The following is a 21,806-nucleotide window of genomic DNA, read 5'->3' as shown; positions in this document are numbered from 1 at the left end:
TTCCTTCCTTCCTTCCTTCCTTCCTTTTTTTTTCAATTACTTAATAGTAGCAATAGATTACATCTAATAATAGATTAGGTCTCTAAGCAGTAAATTAAAAGCCATTAACATGTGTGTTAGGGTCTTTCATGGAGCTACTCTATATACAGCAGCTTAGGATTGCTGACCCTCACATATAATTCATCTATTTATTTTCCATAGGAATACACAATGGATGTCTTCTTCCGGCAGACGTGGACTGATGAGAGGTTGAAGTTTGGTGGGCCAACAGAAATTTTGAGATTGAACAATTTAATGGTCAGTAAAATATGGACACCAGACACGTTTTTTAGAAATGGAAAAAAATCAATTGCTCATAATATGACAACTCCTAACAAACTTTTCAGAATTATGCAGAATGGAACTATTCTTTACACAATGAGGTGAGAGCTTTTTCTTCTGCTTTTAGTTGACCTTTGCTTTGTTTTTCATTCATTCAACAGTTTTCCGGCATACCATTCATTTTTGACTGTCATCTACTTCAATGTTTTCTAGACTAACCATTAATGCTGACTGTCCTATGCGGCTGGTGAACTTCCCAATGGATGGACATGCTTGCCCTTTGAAGTTTGGAAGCTGTATGTTTTTCTATATCCTTCAATTTCATATAGTAATACAGTTGGTCTCCATGTCTCCGTGTACATGAAATCAGAAGTGAGATCCTAGGACATTGAAAGTCTTTATTAAGTTTTTACACTAGAATCTTACTCTTTGCTCTAAAGCTCGGACAATTCTTAGGCATACGGATATGTTCTCTGAAGGATGGCTGTAACAAATTATTAGTACTCAGATTTGTTCCTTTAACAAGTCATAAAATCTGTAGTACATTTATTAAAGTCTAATTTTATAAATTGAAAACATTTAGACAATCTGTAGCAATCAATGCATATATTTAATAGCAAATTAAAAGCAAAAGTTCGTACCTATCAGTTCCCATCTCAGCCATTCTTTGCATTCTCTTAGTACTTTTTGTTTTTTTCATATGGTCATTCATGCTAAATTTACTGGAGTAGGATGCAAATTTCTATGGAGTGGGATCATGCTACTTCTGTTTTTTTTAATAGCTTATAAATCATATCATTTCTATTGGTATTTTTTCCTTGTGTAACTCAGATGCTTACCCAAAAAGTGAAATAATTTATACATGGAAAAAAGGACCTCTGCATTCTGTAGAAGTACCACAGGAGTCTTCCAGTCTCCTCCAGTATGATCTCATAGGACAAACTGTATCTAGCGAAACAATTAAATCTAACACAGGTAAGATGTAGCCATAGGGGTACTACTGACTACATAAACCATCTTGAAAACAGATTACAGACTTTTTCATTCAGTTTATAATTGCATTACTGTAATTGCCTTTTGTTATTTTTAAGACTAAAATCCTTGCAAAGAGTTTAGCTGTGGTCTCTTAGAAGACTCGCATTAAGAATTCCCCTGGCCTCCCCCTCCCAGCAAAAACAATATGTAAAAATTAATATTCTTCTCTGCTTCCTATAGGTCACTTTACCTTTGTTGTCGATTTATCTTGATTGTACACTTGAAAGCTTATCAGTACTTTCCTTAGGACACAGTATGTTGAATTTAAGCCAATAATGTTTATTCATACATTGCCAAAATAATGCTGACATACTTGTCTCCTAACAGGTGAATATGTAATCATGACAGTTTATTTCCACTTACAAAGGAAGATGGGATACTTCATGATACAGATATATACTCCTTGCATTATGACAGTCATTCTTTCTCAGGTCTCTTTTTGGATTAACAAGGAGTCTGTTCCAGCCAGAACAGTCTTTGGTATGCTGCATTAAGGTCTTTGAACACCTCAACATCATACATACCATTCATTCATCACTTTCATTGCTTGTTTGTTTTAGGTGAATATTCACTTCAGCTGCTCTATTTCCATCTCCAAAGGAAAATAGGCTACTATCTCATTCAGACATACATTCCATGCATCATGACTGTAGTCCTGTCTCAAGTTGTGTTTTGGATCAACAAAGAATCTGTTCCAGCAAGAACCGTGGCTGGTATTCATGTTTTGTTTCCTTTGTCATTCGCTTCATCACTATATTCAATCCACTGCATTAATCAGCTACAGTAATCTAGTGGGCATTAGCCTTTAAATTGGAAAAGACAGAAAGCACTTTCCATTGAACAAAAGCATATACTAAAAATTAAACCAAATGATATTTAATCTTCTCACCAGAGTCAAAACTATTTATATAGAATGTTTATTTAGCCAAACTAAATAACTTTGTTTAAGCAAAAGGGCCAGTTTAAAAATGAGGAGGTAAGCATCCTTTCTGCATCGTACTGCAAGTACCTGAATTGTTAAGATTTTTCAGTTTTGTTTTTATGTTCTAAAACTGTGACAAAACTGAACAACATTATATTTTTATGAAGCACACCTTCTTAAAATATAGGTTTGAAAGAAATTAATGGTAGAAAAATAACAATAATGTGACCAAACCAATATCTCAGAGAAAATCACTTAGCAAATCTACTTACCTCCAGAGTGGAGGCCAGTTATCTTTTGCAGATAACATTGTAGTAAGATAAATTAATGTTCATAAGCATCTATTCTTTACAGATGAAATATAGGAAAAAGATATTATTGTGCTCTTTATCATAGTGACATTGGAAAGAACAGCAGATAGGCAATACAAGATTCCTTATTTTGTGTGGAGCTTCTGTATGTAGGTATGCTTATACATATACAAGTATACGTATCTTTTTGTAAAGCATGGTGTTATCAGACATTACTTGGTGTAGGAAGCATGGTTATTTGAAGCCAGGTTCTATGTATGACCTGTCAAGTATTAAATGCTTTGAACCATATAACAATGGCTGTTTCACATTTTTAGGTACCTTTATGTAATCTTTTTTTTAGTTTGGCAAAACGTGATCTTATTTTGCACAGATCCATGGCCAGCTTCTACCCTCCTACTAGAAATTTTGAATTTTTAACATATTATCTAGTTATTAAGCTTTATTTGTAACTTCTCAGATACAGAAAGTTTTAAATTATTTTTAAGGAAAAAGTAGCATTTCAGTATTTGCATTATGTACCAGATTTTTCAAAATGGAAAGACAATCATCAGTTACACACTTTACCAACTGTAATGTGGCATTCTGTTTGATAAAGGAGTTTTCCACAGCACAGACAATTTCATCAAAATTCACATTGAGAACGTTCTTATCTATATCTCTAATAGAAAAGGAGTCCTATTCCTAAGTTTAAATTCCTGCTGTAGAAGGTTTTCATTCAGACACAGAAAATATCTTTTTTTTATTATTATTAACTAGCACATAGGCAGATCTTAATCTAATCATGCATCATATTGAAAAGTTCATTCTGGACATCTGAAATTGAAATTTATCTCAGCATAGTTGCACTTAGGTTATTAAATGAGTCTGGCAGACTTGGGAGAAGTAGATACCCTACATATTTTTATATATCTTCTATTTGCATTTCATTAAAACATGTTAAGTAGTGACATTGAGAATTACTTGATCTCAGACAGCTGGCAAGCTACATCATGTGAGAGAGTTGCAAAAAAATCCTGAGAATAATCAAGTCACCCTGCAGTATGCAATGACACTGCATCCTTTCCACTCAGTATCATTCATAGCATACTGATTCATCATTGCAACATGACACGATAACACCTTTTACTTTCCCACCTACCCTTTTCCAACTGCAGAAAGGAGCAGAGGAGGGTATTCTCCTGCTTACTGTCTTTACCTGTATTTTTCAGATTCAAGCAGGCATAATTATAAGTAAACATGAGTCACAGAGGCTTGTATGTTTTAACAGATGAGTTTGCACTTGTATCAGGGAGCAGTGGGAAGTAAGTATACTTCCCACATGATTCATGCTGTACACTGCAAAACAGAAAAAATAAGTTCATGATAGATGTGACGAATACTTATGGGGCTCACAAACTATATGATCACATTTTTTGTGTGTGAAAATACATAAGAAGTTTTAGAGAAGTACTTTTTCCCATCATTTCATATTTGTAACTATGGGAGCATTCAAATCGATACACTGTTAGTGAATCTTTAAAAATGTATTCAGAAATTAAAGATCACTGTACAGAAGACCAAACTCTTATTATTAGAAATAGGCTTACATTATTATTAGAATATTAGGCTCACAGCCTACCACTGATTTTAATGCAAAAATCCAACGGATTCAGTGAGAGTTCTGTAAGCCACGATCTGTCTTATGCAACAATGGGAGATAGGATCATAACTGCTAGAAAATCATGTCATGTTAATTTACATTTCTGTCAAACATTCCACTTAGGAACTCATCAAGTAAAGAATTTTTCTGAGCCTGAGCCGGGGTTTTGTTATAGCCATGCTTTATCGCAATTCTAAGAAGCTGCAACTTGTAGCATGTAGTTATCCTAACTTCCAGTCTGCTTAATGTATTAAAGAAGTGTATTTTTAGATACTCGAGTCACTAAACATGAATTACGTAAGAATACGAAATACTTAAGACCTGTTAGTTACTTGAACAGTGATTTTATATGTTATCTATGTACGTACATAAACACACACAGATACGTACAGATGAATTTAAGAACAACAGGGATGAAGCAAAATTCTAATGCCTGTTTTCTCTCTTATTTTCAAGGAATTACTACAGTTCTAACAATGACCACTTTAAGCATCAGCGCACGCCATTCTTTGCCCAAGGTGTCCTATGCTACTGCTATGGATTGGTTCATAGCTGTGTGCTTTGCCTTTGTCTTCTCTGCACTTATTGAGTTTGCAGCTGTCAACTACTTTACCAATCTTCAGACTCAGAGAGCAATGAGGAAGGCAGCAAGGGCAGCAGCACTGGCAGCAGCACTATCAGCAGCAACTGTACCGGCAGAGGACGAGATTGTCTCGGTAATTGCTTGCTTTTCTGATAATAAATATCATATAGGGACAGACAGCTGAAGTGGTGAATGTGAAACCATATTAAAAAGTGATCTTAACCTGAAACAAATCATGTAACCAGATCATGTCTATTTATCAAAGACGTGGTTCTTTTTTTCAGAAAATGAAAATACTTCATTTATTCAGACTGTTTATTTAAATCTAGAGAGATGTTTATTTGGTAATACATATAAGGAGTGACACTGGACTGCTACCCTTAATACTTTCTCTGAGCAGTGCTGTAGGCATTGTGGCCAGGCAGCTGTGTTATTCCCTTGAGTAAGTCTGCAGAATCTGTGGGACACTGTACAGTGCAACCAATGTGTGCATAGGCCAGATGATTACAGGATCACTGTAGTATCCTGGCATATACCATAAGTGGGTCATCTGGAAGAAGATAAATTACCCTTTACATAGACTTGGCATCTGTTACTTTCATAAAATCTGTGTTGGAGGAAGTTTGGGGAAATAAAAAAAATGAATGTGTAAATGTAAAGTTCAGGGATAGATTTCAGTACATGTGACAGATAAGAAAGCTTTCTAGTATTGAAAAACTTATGTCAGAATTACTTGTAAATAATATTCCTTACATTTTAGGATAAATACTTAATGTTGTCTTGCAACGTATCAGTACTGCCCTCCTGTTTGCAGAATCAGTTTTAGCACCACCACATTACCCACTTTGAGAGGAATAATAGAATGTGAATGACCCCTCCAAAACCATTGGGTCTGCAAGTTTAGTAGGAGACCAGAAGCACACCAGGGTAACAGGGTAACACTATTCCACTCACGTGATCATTTTTCCACATTTCCTCATAACTGTTACATGTGTAACATTTCGGTACATTGAAAGTGTTAAATGTATAATTAATAAGTTCCATAGAATACCAAAATCAGAGTTACAAAGCATCTTGCTACTGGTCCTCATTGGAGCTAATCATAGAATGTGGCTCTTTGGATTCATTCCAGGAGCTCTGCATCTTTCATGTGCTGGGGGCCCAAGGCCTGGCTGCAGTATACCAGAGGACTAGTAAGGGCATAGCAGAAGGGAACAATCCCATCCGTCGCCCTGCTGTCACCTCTAGTGATGTAGCCCAAGGTACTGTTGGTCCTCCAGGCTGCAAGCTCTGGTTCACATCCAACTTTTCATTTGCCAGTCCTTTTCCATTGGGCTGCTTTCAAAGAGTTCTTCTTCTCCCAGTCAGTATTTGTATCTGGGACTGCCTAGACCAAAATAGTGCACCTTTCATTTGGCCTTGTTGAACCTCATTAGGTTCACACGGTCCGTCCCATTTATCAAGCATATCCATGTTCCTTTGGGTGGTGTTCCTTCCATCTCTGTAGTTAAGGAAAAGAGTAAAGGCCACGCCAGACCCACACTGGCCAATTGGCAGGGAAGTATTGAGCTTGTAAAACCATAGGACTGTTGATTAATACTTTTTTTTTTTTTTTAATATTAAAAATAGAAATTAAAAAGATGTGTAAGACATAACAAGAAAACAAAAAATTCATTTTATTTTCATTAAATGGGTAAATGGTAGAAGAATCAAATCTTCATATATTTTAATTCTGAACTATGGATTTTGTTTTTAATTCACCATTACATAAAGGAAACATAAAAGAAAGTAAAAAAAAAAAAAAAAAAAAAAGAGGTGGTCAGATGTAAGTGTTCACAGATTCTTGCACAGATACCTGACTGACAGCAGAAAAGCAAAAAAGCAAAGCTGATTTAGTTTTGTCAATATTTGCAACTTTCAAATCTTCTTTTATTTTAACCAGTAAACAAAAGGTTTATAATTATATTAAAACTTCACAAAATAAACAACAAAAAAAAAAAAGAAAAAAAAGAGAGAGAAAAAGAGAGCACATGTTTGCTGATGTTTACGTTAGAACATGCTTTCCCCCACCCATGGTACCGTATTTGACTGAAAAGTACTCTGGATTGAGTGAGCAGAATACTGTAGCTGTAGAATGGTACAGAATGAGAAGAACAGTGTTAAGACCAAAGGAACTCTAAATTATACTAACACTGCAATTTTATTTTTTGATAACTTTTTTTTTTTTTTTGTATGACAAGATATCATAAAAGTTGTTAAAGAGATAACCTTATGTAGAATGAGGAAAATACTGATAATATCTACATAAAGGAGATGGTTGACAGCTTTTCCTATACACACTTTCTTATTCGAGTTAATTATATTGTGGTTTCCTCAAAGAAAATAAAAGCTGCATTTGTTCTGTTAATATATCTGCTTAGTAATATGAAAACTTGGTTTGAGGTGCTCTGCATGCGCTACTGCTGATGCATTTGCCCCACCAAACCTTCCAGATCTCTAATAGACAACTGTTTCAAAACCAACCCTCTACATATGCCCAGATATATTCCTAATGACTGCAGTTGTTCAACAGTCTGTGGATGAGATTTAGTGTTTTCTATACCATTGCAGACAATACAAAGCACAATTTTAAAAACAGCTATTGAGCAAGTTAATAAAAATAAATAAATGGTAAGAGCTCACGTTTCTTTATCAAGGAGATCATCCACAAAAAAATCACAGAGCTAAACTGAAGACACAGCGTCCCGACTTTATAAATATTTCCTTGTTGGTTTTTCCAAATTAAAGCAAACAAAAAATGGAATATTAAAAACATCTAGCAAGCACGTTGCAACCATTTCCTCAAAAAATTATCTCCAATTAGCTAATAACATAGAGATTTAGAAGAGTAAAAGCAGCAATGCTAAGGTCTTAGGTAAACTTAGTCTCTAAGGCAGTCCACACTATCCACAAAATGGTATAGTGCTACTCTTGGTCAGAGCTCAAATTATCTATAATGGTAATTTTTAAGTGTTATTAAGTCCAACACATTTCTCTTAAAGGCCCAGTTCTCTCTGAGAATCCCCACTGCATTAAAAGAAAAATCAAGGAAATCAAAAAAATGATGAGTACTTAACACTGGAGGAAAGAAGATACAGTCAAAATGGTTTCCAGAAGACTTCAGCTAGTTAACACTATTGGATTTCCAAGGTTTCATTTCAGAAAGGCATGGTGGGAAAAAGGACTAATTACATGATAACAGGCTTCAAGAAACATCTATGTAATTACTCATATTCTTGTTTGAGATGAAGGCAAATGGGAAAGAGTTTCTCTGTATTGTCACATAGATGAACATCCTACGCTCTCAGTAATCTAATTTCAGCTGAAACAGACTTGAACTAGCTGATTTGAGTGCTAACAATGTAGTAAGCACAGGCTGATTGCATGAGTGTATGTCTGCTTCCTTAAGGATCATCATCCTGCACTGAACTCTATTCCTTTCTAGCTATATTACTGATCTTCAAACTGTTTAAGTAAGGCACACAACTTAATATTCCATTCTTACTGTAGGTTTAGGAGCTGTCTCAGAGGTCCTGAATTTCACTTAGTCGTTTCCTCATCTCTGCCTATAATTTTTCCATTTGTTTGCCCCCATGTTCTTTCTTCACTTTTCTTTCTACAATGCACAGTTCTCATTCTTTATCCTTTGCATAATTTATCCTACCTTTCCTGCACCTCTTTTTATCTCTTCTCCTTCTCTCTTCCAATTCACTAGATAAAATATATTAAAATCCATATCTTACACATTTCAAATCATTGTAACTTATTGTCTGCTCCATATATTTAAAAAAAAAAAAATAAAAATTAAGATCTTTCCCTTCAGACATGCTCTGGGCTCTAGTACCTTATTTTCCCCCTAGCCTGTGATTTATTTACTTATTTGCTTGTTCTTCTACACAGAGTAGTAAAGTTTTCCATCCACTTACAATGCTAGTATTTTTATTTGCCTTTCATTTTCGGAATGTGTGAAAGGTGTCAGGATTTTAGATACATGGAGGGTCATTTGTAGAATGAAGAATAATGAACAATGAGTCAAATATGCTTCTTGTCTTGTATTTATAGATATCAGATGATATTTTACACTGAGAAAATTTCTGAAAAATGTAAAGAATTAATTAGTTTTGGGGAATCCAGAGGTAAAAGTAGAAAAGTGAGATGTTCTTATTAGGAAACATTCACTGCTGCAAAGCTGCCATTGCAACTCTTCTACTTGTAGCAGTAGTAGGAGCAAGGATGTATATGTTTTATACATGATATTGTCTAAAATTGCCTGAAATATGGCTAAAGACATTGTGGTGGGAATATCTGCACCCTCTCTGAACTAGTTCTTTCTACATCTTCTACTATTTCAGGTAGGGCGGGCATAGAGAAAAAATTTTCATGCAAATGAAAATAAGAATTTATAAAACTGTTGGAAGCTTTAGTTGCTTTCAGTGAAGGCCTGAACTCACCAAGATAAAGTATCTACAGAACATATTCAGTTTTTTGTTTGTTTGTTTGTTTGTGTTTTTGGTTTTAAATGCCAAATTAAATGTGTTTCCTGCAAAAAAAAAAAAAAGTATTTCAAAATGCTATCCAAAAACCTTCTTGAATCTACTTAAATCTGTTCAAAATCTTGCGTTATTCAAATAACAACTCGTTTTCTCATGTTTTTATTAAATCCCCCCAGAAACTGTACATTCAGAAAATAACGATGGCAGAAGACAAAATTCTGCTCTATTTTTCTTATGAAGTAGGAGAAATTCTCGTAAAGTTTCTGGAATAGAGTGCTTTCAGTGAGAGTTACAGTGCTGTGACTGCTTGCCCTGTTAACTGATGACAGCCCAGCATGCCTGTTCTGGTTCTAGGCAAGCCACTCTATTTACCTCAGTTAACTGAGAGCAGAATTTGGCTTGCTCTCTCTGTCAGCTGCAGGCAATCCTTGTGTGAAATACAAAACTATGGGTGTTCCACTCCAAAATATGATGGCAACAAGCTGGGTGATCATCTGGACCCTGACAGAAGCCTCCTTTTATTCATATGGTGATGACAAGCTTGCTCTAGCTTGTCAAAACCAATTTTTTTTTTAATGTATATATATGTACATAAAGCATTTTTGCATTTGGTTTTTAATTCATTTCAAATATATCTTTCTTACATTAACCATATTGATTCGTTATTATGTCTTTATCTAGTAATTCTCTAGTTCTAGGAGTTGCAGGGCAAGGGTAATTGGTGATACTGGTTGGAGTGCACCATTTGAAGTAATGATTTGCAAGATGTTCAGGGAGCACCCAGAACAGGGACAAAATACTGTTGATTAAAAGAAAGCTTTTCCATGTACGACACTACATGTAACAGACAAAAGGTTGTTACAGGGTTGTTTGATTATGTTTGTTTTCTAAAAGGCCCATTGTTTTAACAGAAAACAGCACAGAACAGTGAAATGCTGCTGGCAGAGCTTTCCTGTCCCTACACATTGCCCTGTACCTCTTTTTCAAAATAACATGGCTTGAGCAGGAGAGGACTCTCATTCTCTTTAACAACCCTGCCCAACTGCAGAGCAGCCATATGTCATTTCTGTATAGAGGATTTAGTTTTATATAATTATGTCAGAATACAGTGAGTATGTTTAATGAGAACTGTAGTACAGTTGAAAGGAGAGCACTTCTATTCAGATTATCAACAACCCTTTATGAAATCATCCTAGAAAATCTACATGCATTAAAAGCCTTATCTGAGAACATGGCACTTTCCATCAAATTAAAGAGACCGTTCTGCTTCTGTGCAACTGTAGGGTATCAAGTAGGCTATTTAAAACAAGAAACAACTTGCAATTGTATTGACTTTTTGTCATCTTTACAAGGAAAGTAGATGCGGATTGATAGGTTCCACCAAAATTAAATACTTACCTGATTGGAAGAGCAAATGCAGTGCACAAGGAAGGTTGAGAAGAAGCTGAAGTCATATGTAAAAAAATACAGATGGAAAATTTGTTTCCTTGGCTTCAGATATTTTTGCTCAGTGTTGAACTTTAATCCCTTTTTATTGCAGGGGGTTGGTGAAAAAAAGTAAGTCAAATAACAGAAGGATAAAAGCTCTGTAGTGCTGTTTGTACTGCAGACTGGCAGAATTTTCATTCCTTTCTCCTTACTTCCAATTCAGACTCCCACTAAACATCAGGGATTGCTCTAGACTGACACTGATAAGTTAAAGAGTCCAAACATGATGGCATATTTAAATTCAACATAAATATATATTTTGACAGAGGCTCTGTGCTAATTATGAGTTTTATGATGTTCTACGTCTAAATTTTAGGAAGAGATTCTGCTATGGTACAATCATATTGAAATGAGTAATGAAGTAACACTCTTCCCCTAACCACGTTCACCTGAGGCTTAGACTATAATTTTAGAGACATGAGTTTCAGCCTCTGCATGTTAAGGAAGAATTTGAACATGGCTTTACCATGCTCCAGTTGATTGATTTAGCCCTTTTACCAGGGTAAAGCACAAAGAAAAAACAATTTTGTGGTGGCTAATTACTCATAATATGCCTAAGAAAGAAAATTTAGAATGCCTAAAGAGATGCCTGAATCTAGGGACTATTAATGATGCCTAAACTACATTCAGCTGTTAAGCATACAGAATGCTGTTTACAAATGGTTATAACACACATTTTTTTAATCATATCCCACAAAAGAGATATGTAAAGGAGTATCTAAATTATGGGTTATAACAAATCTCTGACATGACATGGGCACATGACATGTCACATGACAGTAAATATGGAGGTACCTTAATGCATGCCCAAAAAAAGATCTTATATAATGTAGTGAACTTCCCTGCTGCAAGGTGCTACATATAGATCATTCAGCAGCTAAGCAGAGGTTTTACAGATCATGCTGCTGCATGTTAGAAGCAAGTCTGAGAAGGATTTAGGGAGATAAACCATGCTTAACTTGCTCTTTGGGAGCTATGTTACTAGTATGTGATTTCATGTACGTAATATGAATCCCTGAAATTACTGAAACTGCATCTACTGAGATGGTGAGAGAGGCAGGAGGGAAAAATAAGCAGTTTAGTTTTCTGCCTTGTACAGACATAGAGCTTGGATCCTAGCGTTTTTATGTGTTTTTTTGTTTTTTTTTTTCTATTATGATGCCAGCAAAGTAGTTTTGTTCAATATATATAATAGTTCAATAGTCCTAATTCAATAAATTTCAAAGAAAAGGAGAGTTGTCCTTTTTTTTCTAAGCATTCAGAGTTTATTCTATGAAAACTCTTTCTTAGTGCATGGTAGTCACAGCAGAAAGGGATGTAAGTGCAGAAAAGAGAGAAGTAAGGGCATACATATGTTTAAAATAGTCAGTATTCACGTACATATGTATGATATTCCACTGCTAGATCCTATGCTAAACTCAAAGTAAGAATACACATCTGCAGTATAAACAAAAGAGAACAGTAGAGAATTAAAAATATATATATTTTAGAACTATCTTTAGAGCATTCACCACAATTAGCATCTATAGAAAAGAGAAAAAAAATGCATTTAGTTTAAAGTTATATATACTGTATTTTTTATATCTAGAAGCAGAACAATTTGCTTAGAGCCTCCTAAGATGTTCTGAGCAGCAGCAAATTCTAGTGATATTGATGAGAGCTGTGAGAGATCAGCAACATCTTTACAGCCAAGGATACTTTGTGAGTTTTTTAGGGCATCAGGTAGCTGAGTTGCAAAACCTCAGTAGAATCTGGACAATACATTACTAGATTGTATGCCTACCAATCTCTGTCCAGTTTTATGGTACCTCACATTAAGCATCAATTTTGCAAGCTGTACTGTGTCACTAGGCAGTCATATTCAGTGACAAGTTCAATTGCCTGATGGGGCTAGCATTCTGTGTAAGTGCAAGAGTACTCCTCTGTATCAAGTTTCAATAAATGAATAAAAATGCTTTCTTTTATTATAATCCAGTGTGCCATGTCTCAGGCTTCCTGTTCTTGCTTATGCTGTTTGTAAAACAGTCTTCACTATTTAAGTGACTGTGTGCAAAACAGGAACAGGAATAGAGTACTCATTTCTGCTCTTTGTATTTTGTGTTTTCCAAATTGTCACAATGTCATTGTAGGTAGGATTTGTTGTCAAACGGAACAGGGAAATCTAAAAATAGTAGACAAATTGTTGCAGCTGCTGTTCAGAAGGCAAATGCTGTAAGAAACGATGCGATCTCTTCTTGCTGCCTCTTCCTCTTGGTTTAATAGTAAATTCTCATGAAAAGTATGGGTTGTTCTACATCAGTAATTGGTTTGCTGACACTTGCCAAATTGAGAAACATGTTAATTACTCTTTTCAGATAAATTGAGGCTTCTGTATCTTGGATTGTGGTAGACAAGAAAATAGTCTTGACCCTTATTTTCTGGACTTGCACAGGATCATGTTATGTAAGAAATTACTTAGGAACCTTCTTAATAGTTTATAGAAGCGCTTGAAGAGCATGGCCAAAAATAAATAAATGAATAAATGAAAACAACTGTGGCATTACTGAAACAGTAAAAATCCTTTCTGAATAATGAAATAAATTATTTTAGTTAGTTAGTGAGAAGTTATTAATATCACTCAATTGATAAAAATGCACTGAAGCAGGCATATAATCAGTCAGTGCTCTCCCCAAATTCTGAGGATATAAGCTGACTTCAGGTATTCCCTCCTATCTACTCTGAAATCATCCAGTGAAATCATATCAAGCACATAAAATTTAATAAATAAATAGAATTATGACCAGGGCTACCCTTTTTCAAGTGCCTATCCAAAGGATCACAATGGTTTTACTACTTCTGGATTCTAAAATATGTTCAATATTCAACATAATCCACTGACCCTGTGCTACTCCTGCTCTGCCAACTATTTTAACTCCAACACATCAGCACAGTAACTTCTGATTCATGCCTGAGTGATCCAGAGCAGAATTTCACCTTCTTATTTCAGAATATTGCAGATGAGAAGGTCTATGGTTCTCTTTTGAGAAATCAGTCCTTCTCCATAGAAAAAGCAGCAAAGCAAAAAACAAGCTACCTTACAACTCCCACAGCTGAGTTCAACATAGGGCATACAAGCAAAATGGAACAGCAACTTGACTGAAAAGCAGTGGCCCAAGCTCAGTCAGCCTGTTTATAGAGTGGGATTATTATGATGATTAGCGCAAATGGAAATGGATAACCCTCTTTCTGTTTCTGTGACACATCTGTAGATCATCCTCCATTTAAAGCTGTTACTTGCTGTATAACTGGGAAATATAAAAACAAATATCTGCATTCCAGAGAGGTGCAAACCCAGAATAGGACATTTTAATCTGTAGTGCAAGGGGGAGGGCTATAGCAAGTAAAAAGAGGCAATAGTTAAAAGATATACGTATATATAAAAATACCTAAAAAAAAAAAAAAAAAAGAAAACAAACAAAACAAACAAACAAAAATCTTTCTCTTTGCCTTTTATGTAGACTAAATTCAGCTGTAAGGAATCCATCCTCCCTAATCTCTGCAGATACTGGTCCATCCATCCCTGAGGAGAACTTAGCATTACATTATAGCAGTGTTAACTTCTTCTCACAATCTGGCACTAATACTGTTAAAAGGATAATATCTGATAACGCTCATCTTTTATCTAGATATTCTGCCCAAGTACATGTGTAGGCAGTCTATTTCAGAAAATGTTTCTTTTCCTTCTACTAACCCCATCATTTATTTGACTAAAATCTGTTTCCCTGCACGGATATCCTACAGGATCAACCCCTAAAATGCTGACAATAATTTCAGTGAATGACTGTAATTAAATCACTCAGAAACAATTAACTTTGCAGACTTTGATGTGCTATCTTGAACCACCTGAACATTACTATTCTGCTTAAATTTACTTACACACTGTTGTACTGTGTATTATTTACACTGCCTAAAATTTTCCTCATCAACTTCATTCAGTCATCTATGAAGGCTGCTCTGAAAGTAATACCTCCTATTTTATTATGTTAGACCACAACATCAGAGGCAGATGTTCATGGGATGACAGTAGATGTTGAACCTTCCCACCTACCAGTATTCCACTACATTTTGTTGCTGTGTGACAGATGACAACGGAAGGGCAGTCTGACAAAAGGGCATCTGACATGGAAGTGCATATGGAGCAAAGGTGTGGAATTGAATTCCCCCATGTGGAAGAAATGGCACCCAATGACCCTTACCAAATATTTTTGGAGTCCAAACAGTGAATATGAGTTCAGTGAAGTGGTGGATGGTGTGTATTAGCAGTTGCAACAGGGACATGAAACATAAGCCAAGTTCTGGATGGCCATGCACAGCTGTCACACCACAAAATGAAGAGGGTCTGAATCACCTCATCTATGCAAACTGACAGATTACAACCAGAGAACTTCTTATGGAGCTGAATATTGACTTTAATATGTTGGAAACGATGGTGGAAACCTTGCAATATTGCGAAGTTTGTGTCAGGTGGGTCCCGTGAATGTTCACAAAGGAGCAGAACCTGGATCACATCATTATTGGTGACTAAACACGATGTTACCTCTATGAACTGGAGTCAAAATGGCAGTGTGGGGTGTAGCAACACACGAATTCTTCATTGAAGAAAAGTTCAGGACACAGTCCTCAGTTCATGAAGTAACATGCATGGTAAAGCCATATTCAGAACGGATAACCTTCCTGGATTTTCTGGAACCTGGGTTAAACATCAACTCTGATCACTACATCATGATGCTGACTAAGCTGAAGGTTTGAAATACCAAAGTCAGGCCTGAGAAGAAGACAACATTTCTCTTGCAGTACAGTAATACCAGGCCCCAGTCTGAAGACTGTAGAGCAGATTGTCAGTCTTGACTGGACTGTTGTACAACACATACAGCATATAGTCTGGATTTGGTGTGCCTTCCATTTTCCATCTGAGACAATGAAAGACTGCATGGACAACAGTATTCTAGGAATGAAGCCCATCATCAAAGCTGTGAAACAGTGGGCCATCTCTGCTGGTGCTGATTTTTACAAGTGTGGCTTTCAGGCTTGTGTTCATTGCTGGCAAAAATGCATTGCTAATGGTGACTGTGTTGAAAAATAGTCTTCTGTAGCTGAAAATTTGTTCTGTCAAATAGTACTGTCTTCTTTGTGTCTGTTGCAGCTTCCATGGAAATAAATAGGGGGCATTACTTTTGGAGCAACTTACATACTTCTGCTGACAAAAAGAACTGCTTATTCAAACCCAGGAATAACCGTTTATGTTACACAGTATTATTCATCAGCAATCTGGGAATAAGTTTTGCCATCTTTTATTGATTTAACTTCCGACATCAACTCAACCAAAATGTTACACTGCTTGTAAGAATCTAAGGAATTGATACTGCTCCCTATTGTCAGAAAACCTGAGTACTTCATACAAAAACAATAAAAAACAATATGATGCTTTAAGAATTCTTGTGCATTTTCTCAGCCATCAGTAAAGTCTTATGGTTACTAACAAGGAGAAAGCTCTGACCTCCAAGCTCTTGTAAAACTCTTTTAAACTGCAACAGGGAAGATTTAGGTTAGATATTAGGAGAAAGTTTTTCACTCAGAGGGTGGTGAAGCACTGGAACAGGTTGCCCAAGGAGGCTGTGGATGCCCAATCCCTGCAGACATTCAAGGCCAGGCTGGTTGTGGCTCTGGGCAGCCTGGTCTGGTGGTTGGTGACCCTATGTGTGGCAGGGAGGTTGAATCTAGGTGATCTTTGAGGTCCTTTTCAACCCAGGTCATTCTATGATTCTGTGATCATAGGAAAAAATGGCAAGTTGGTCCCCAGATAAAACAGCTGTACATAATGAACACACATGTCAGCCTAGCAACTAAGAGGTAAATTCTAAGAACTGTTATACAACTCTCTGAAGAATAATTGGACTTTGCTATGAGTATTTCACGAAATACACAAAAAATCTTTACTATAAAATAAAAATAGTCCCCTAACTGTTAGGATGAGTATTCGTCTTCTGCTCTATGAGTAAGAGATAGAAGAGTAAAAAGCAGAAAACTTAAGATTTCTGAAGCCATAAATCAACTCTCTCTTTTTTCTCCTCAGCATTCTGACTCCAATTGCAACCTGAAGAAGCGAGTAAACTCCGTAACATCTCAGGCAGATCAGTCTCCTGAAGCAAGCATAATATCAAACAGTGCATCCCAGTGTCAACCTGTGTCTGCTCCTCCACCAGCCCCCCCCAGCACCACCACCAGTTGGAGGCACAAGTAAAATAGACCAATATTCTAGGATCCTCTTTCCAGTGGCATTTGCAGGATTCAACCTGGTATACTGGGTTGTCTACCTTTCAAAAGACACTATGGAAGTGAGTATTAAAATTTCAGAATAATAATGATACGCTTGTAATGTATAAATGTAACATGTTTAGTTTGCCAGTATTATTTAAATCGTTCATTTGCTGATGCAACTTCAGTTGATCAGTACTTTCTAAGCAAAGTTCATATTACCTTTCTCTAAAAAAGAACAGTCACTTCCACTAAAATGTAGAAAGCCTATTCGAAAGTGAGAAATGTAAACCCTTCTATACTATGACAGAACACAGAACGAGGAAAATTCTGCAAGACGATGTATGACACCATTCTCAGCAACACATCAATCTTAAATCTCCCATTTTTCATCTTCCTGTCTGCAACAGGGAATGGTAAAATTAACTGTTGCAACAATGCAGCAAGAGATTAATATCAAAAGGAAAACATTAATATCTGCTTATTAAGACAGTTGCAACATGCAATTTGTGAATTCAGAGTCCTTGTTTTTACACTTTTTAAAACCAATTTTTCCTCTTTCTCCTTATAATGGAACCATTTTATGCCAATAAAGCTGCTAAATTCCTTGCTTAAGCTTGTCTGAATCTAGCTGAGAATTACTGAGTCTTCAGATATTTGAGTCTTCAGATATCCGTGAAGTGTAGAAAAGTTGTGTATCCTGAAGACTGAGCATTTCTGGTACAGTCACTGATTAGCTTGCGCTTTCAAGCAGTTATTAAACTTCCAGTCTTTAATGTTTTAATTCTTTTCAATTTTGTCTAAATACAACTAATGGGGCCCCATCTCTTTGGTGAAAAACATATATTCATTTGCTTTGTTTGTTGCCATAGAGTTTTTGAATCTCAGTGTACACTGCAGTCAAAATGATTGGTACACTTAGCTCTATTTAGGACAGCTACAGAGATAATGATGGTGTTCGGACAGTACTGAAAGCACAAAGTCCCTGTATCAATAATAACAGGGGCTAGCAATCTGATAGAAGCAGTGTGCAAGTTTAACATTCATTTCCTAAATTAGAGGTAAAGAAGGCCAAGGGAAATCTCTTGGACAGCCAGAAGATACTGCAGTTCAAAGTAACAAGATGGTGCTGATCAGCTAATGGATGGCATCTTGACACTACTTGAAACAGAGGCTATTAGCCCCTAATTTTGCTGATTTTTGCTACTAGTATGATTTGGAAAATGCTATCTCTCTAAGAGGGACTGTGCTGCCAAGCAGCTTATGTGAAATCAGGAGGGCAGGAAGATAGGAGGCACTGTCTCTTGCAAATGTTCCTGCAGATGTCTCTCTCAAGAGGTCACAGCTGCTACCTCCTGGCCACTCAAAATCTGTCCAATGCTAAATTTAGCATTTGTGCCAGAGATACTGATCCTGCTATTAAAATATTGACTAAGTATGCACATTACTTATATCAATCAAAGAAGGAAAATACAATAAAGCTCTCATATATTCATTACAGCTTCTGTTTAGAGGCCAGCTTCTTAGCTTGTGTATCTTCCATAACTTCAGTGATTTCCTTCAACCATTCACATTTTGGATATAGAAATGCTCGGAACATAGTTGCCATTTTCCCTTGTTAGCGATGAAATATTTATATTTACCTTGTATATTAATAGTTACATCAGAACTAGGCTTCTAAAAGACCTCAGAGAACTAAGACCTAGAGCTGAATGTAGATACTTCTAAAGTCCCACTTTCACAAGCTCACTAACCTGCTCAGAAATGCAATGACTCTTATAGAATGACAGAAATCCAGCAACAAGATTTAGAGAACAGAACAGTATTAACAGCTAGGGTGATTTAAGTGGCGAAGAATTAAACAGTTACGTAAACCATCGCTCAAGTTCTTCATGAATTACGTTTTCCTGTTAGTGTGCTCAGCTGTAACTAATATAATCATGATATACCTTGGTAAGTTTTTAATTTGATGCACTTTATCCTTCAACCAGTTCTTACTTTCATGGAAAACCAAGATTGTTTTTGCTTAAAAAAAAAAAACAAAAAAAAAAAACCCCACCAACTTTTAAAAAAGCCTTTCTATTCAAACAGAGGAGATACAAAAGTTAGGTGAGTGAAGCACAGCATTCTTAAAAGCCACTCGAACTCCAGTCATCATCTCAAGCCAAAAAGATTAGTATTGATAAGGTATTACCCAGTTATGAAATATGACTCTTTGAGAAGAGTGTATTTTGTGAAATATTTCAGGTATACTAGCAATTTTTTCTTTTTGAGTCACTAATTAGAGCTCATTTGGCTTCTGTTTAAAAAACAAATAGAAAAATATCGAATCAGTTCACCAAAATAAACAAGTTTCCTGTGCAGAAATATTGACAGATGTTTAATAATGGCAGCAGGGCTGTCCCATTTATTATATGAAAAATTAAAGCATTAAAATTATTCTAAGAGGAATTACTACTCCCTGACTACATAAGGTCAGTTTGTAATTAATTTGTATGAAAGGTTTGAGGATGCGACATCCACGGAAAATGAAATACACATGTTTCTATGGCATGTGTTTCTCTGTATCTGCCATCCAGAGAAAGCTCTACATAGGGACAAGCAATACATGTTTGTCCAGATTATCCAAATAGCGAAGCTCCTGAAGGGAGAAAAAAAAACCAAACAGTCCAGCAATAAAGGAAGAAGCTATTCTTTTTATTTTGTTACACATGCACTTTTTTACTATTTATTTCTTAAATCTTGACTGGTCTTAGAGCTGAACACTAGTTTATAACAGTGATTTTGACAGGCGAATTGCAAGCTTGCTCTATTTTAATAATTTTAAAACGTACCTGAATTAGAATGTAAGGCATGTCCTTTTAATTATAAGTCTTGGTCTGTTTGTCACGTCATTCATAATGCATGCACTGTTCTTGCATCTCCTTACATGTATCCTTCCTAAAGTAACCTGTCCCAGTGTTTTATATTCATCATACTATGTTACAGTTTTTAACGTAATAAAACACAGAATGATGTCTGTGTTCAGCTCATGATGTTAAAGCTTTAATGATAAACAGCAGAAAAACAGGCAGAGAGGCCAGCTTTTATGACTGGGGACAGAAGGTAAAATGGAATTGAATGTGGTAAATGTGCTGATTCCCAGACAAAAGCTGAACACACAGAGCACAGAATCATGGCAGAAAATGAGTTATGAAGCAGGTTGAAGATGAAATACCAGTGATGAACAGTCAAGTGGGAAGAAAGAAGGACAGACAAACAAGAGCTTGTGAAGTACCTAATACAGAGCAAATTGTGCTTTATGCTTCAGTTTGAACACTAGAAAAATGACGTTCAGTAGGAAGCAGTCATTACTATATGTACGTACAATTAAGCTTTGATGATACAGCTAACGAGCATCAGATTCTGAGAAGATTCTCCCTTATAATGTAGTTCTTTTTTAAACCTGCTGAGACAGCCACAAGTCAGGTGATGTTGTTGGTTACTTACACTGTTGACAAATGACAGCTTAAACTTCTCTCTTAAATCTTCCTCCAGTTTTTTGAACCTACTGCAATGCACCTCCGAAATGATCATCAGACCAACTGAAGAACAGCAGTGCTTAAAAGAAATCACTGAAGGTCTTCTGGAGTTAAAATAACTTCAAAGGAAACAAGCGCTCTCAGTTTTCAAACACTGAGCATTCATACTGGATATCACCTGGAAACAAACACTGGACAAATAAAAAAAGATTGAAACTGCACAGAGTTCTAACAAAATTTTGATTTCTTACGGTGATTCTAATATAGAATTTATTGTTAAATTATTTCGTTCAGTGGTCAAAGAAAACATTTGTATTTCTTGCAGTTCTGTTACAAATAATTGAATGTTTACATTGATATAAAATATCAATAATAGAATTATTTCTCCTAAATGCAGTGAGGATTACTCAAAGAAACCACATTCAAAACTCATATGAATTAGCATTCTTTCACTGAAATGCAAGGACCCACACTGATGTGCAGTCAAAATTGGCCCCAAAATAATGCTAAAAAAATTCCATGAAAGGGATTTGAAGCCCCATGGCATTGTTGTAACATTTTCATAGATCAGATGAATGATGAATCCTGGTTTTCTGTAATTTATCTTAATTTCCTTTAATCTGAGGCAATTTTTATGGGGGGGGGGAAAAATAAAAGGAACAAAATAGAAAGGATTGGTTATGTATTTTAGCTGATTAGTTACACTATTTTTTTGTTGTTGTTGTTGAGAGTGACCAAGGTAGTTTACAATCTAATTACAAACAATTTCTGGGCAGCAACATCTGGAAGTACAGCACCGATGCCAGAAAGTTTTCATGGTCAAAAGCTGAATGGATGGAAAGATGCAGCTACCCATCAAGCTAAGTGCAAGAAAGCCTTGATAGCTGATTAGGGAACAAGTTCTGTTTTGTCAGCTGATTCTTTGGACCTGCACATAGCAGACTTCCTACAACTTCTTCCAGAGGCACAATATTGCCAGCAAATTCAGAACTTAAAGGCAGTATGGATTTTATTTCTCACTCTCAACAAAAACTGTCACATTTATTTGGTTTATCGTCCATCTCCACAGTCCTTCTTAATTACATCATTAGGAAATATATGCCTCATCGAATCAAATTCAAGCCACCTTTGTTTATGCCTTTGCAGGTATAACGTAC

At 35.9% G+C, this 21,806-nt stretch overlaps 1 protein-coding gene across 1 annotated transcript in view; it reads left to right on the top strand.

The window, feature by feature from the left end:
• Nucleotides 1-20,716, top strand: part of GABRA6 (gamma-aminobutyric acid type A receptor subunit alpha6) — a 22,634-nt gene extending 1,918 nt beyond the window's left edge. The window contains 8 exon segments of the mRNA XM_042826380.1: nt 202-422; nt 535-617; nt 1,153-1,296; nt 1,684-1,836; nt 4,688-4,947; nt 16,947-17,078; nt 17,080-17,208; nt 20,666-20,716. Coding sequence (XP_042682314.1) covers nt 202-422; nt 535-617; nt 1,153-1,296; nt 1,684-1,836; nt 4,688-4,947; nt 16,947-17,078; nt 17,080-17,208; nt 20,666-20,716 — 1,173 coding nt within the window.
• The last annotated feature ends 1,090 nt before the right edge of the window (nt 20,717-21,806 follow it).

The sequence above is a fragment of the Centrocercus urophasianus genome, unplaced genomic scaffold (genome assembly GCF_019232065.1).
Source record: "Centrocercus urophasianus isolate 14NV4802_14NV808 unplaced genomic scaffold, USGS_Curo_1.0 seq_26, whole genome shotgun sequence".
Lineage (NCBI taxonomy): Eukaryota > Metazoa > Chordata > Aves > Galliformes > Phasianidae > Centrocercus > Centrocercus urophasianus.
The sequence above is the reverse complement of the archived record's forward strand: the minus strand, read 5'-3'. Positions and strand labels throughout refer to the sequence as shown.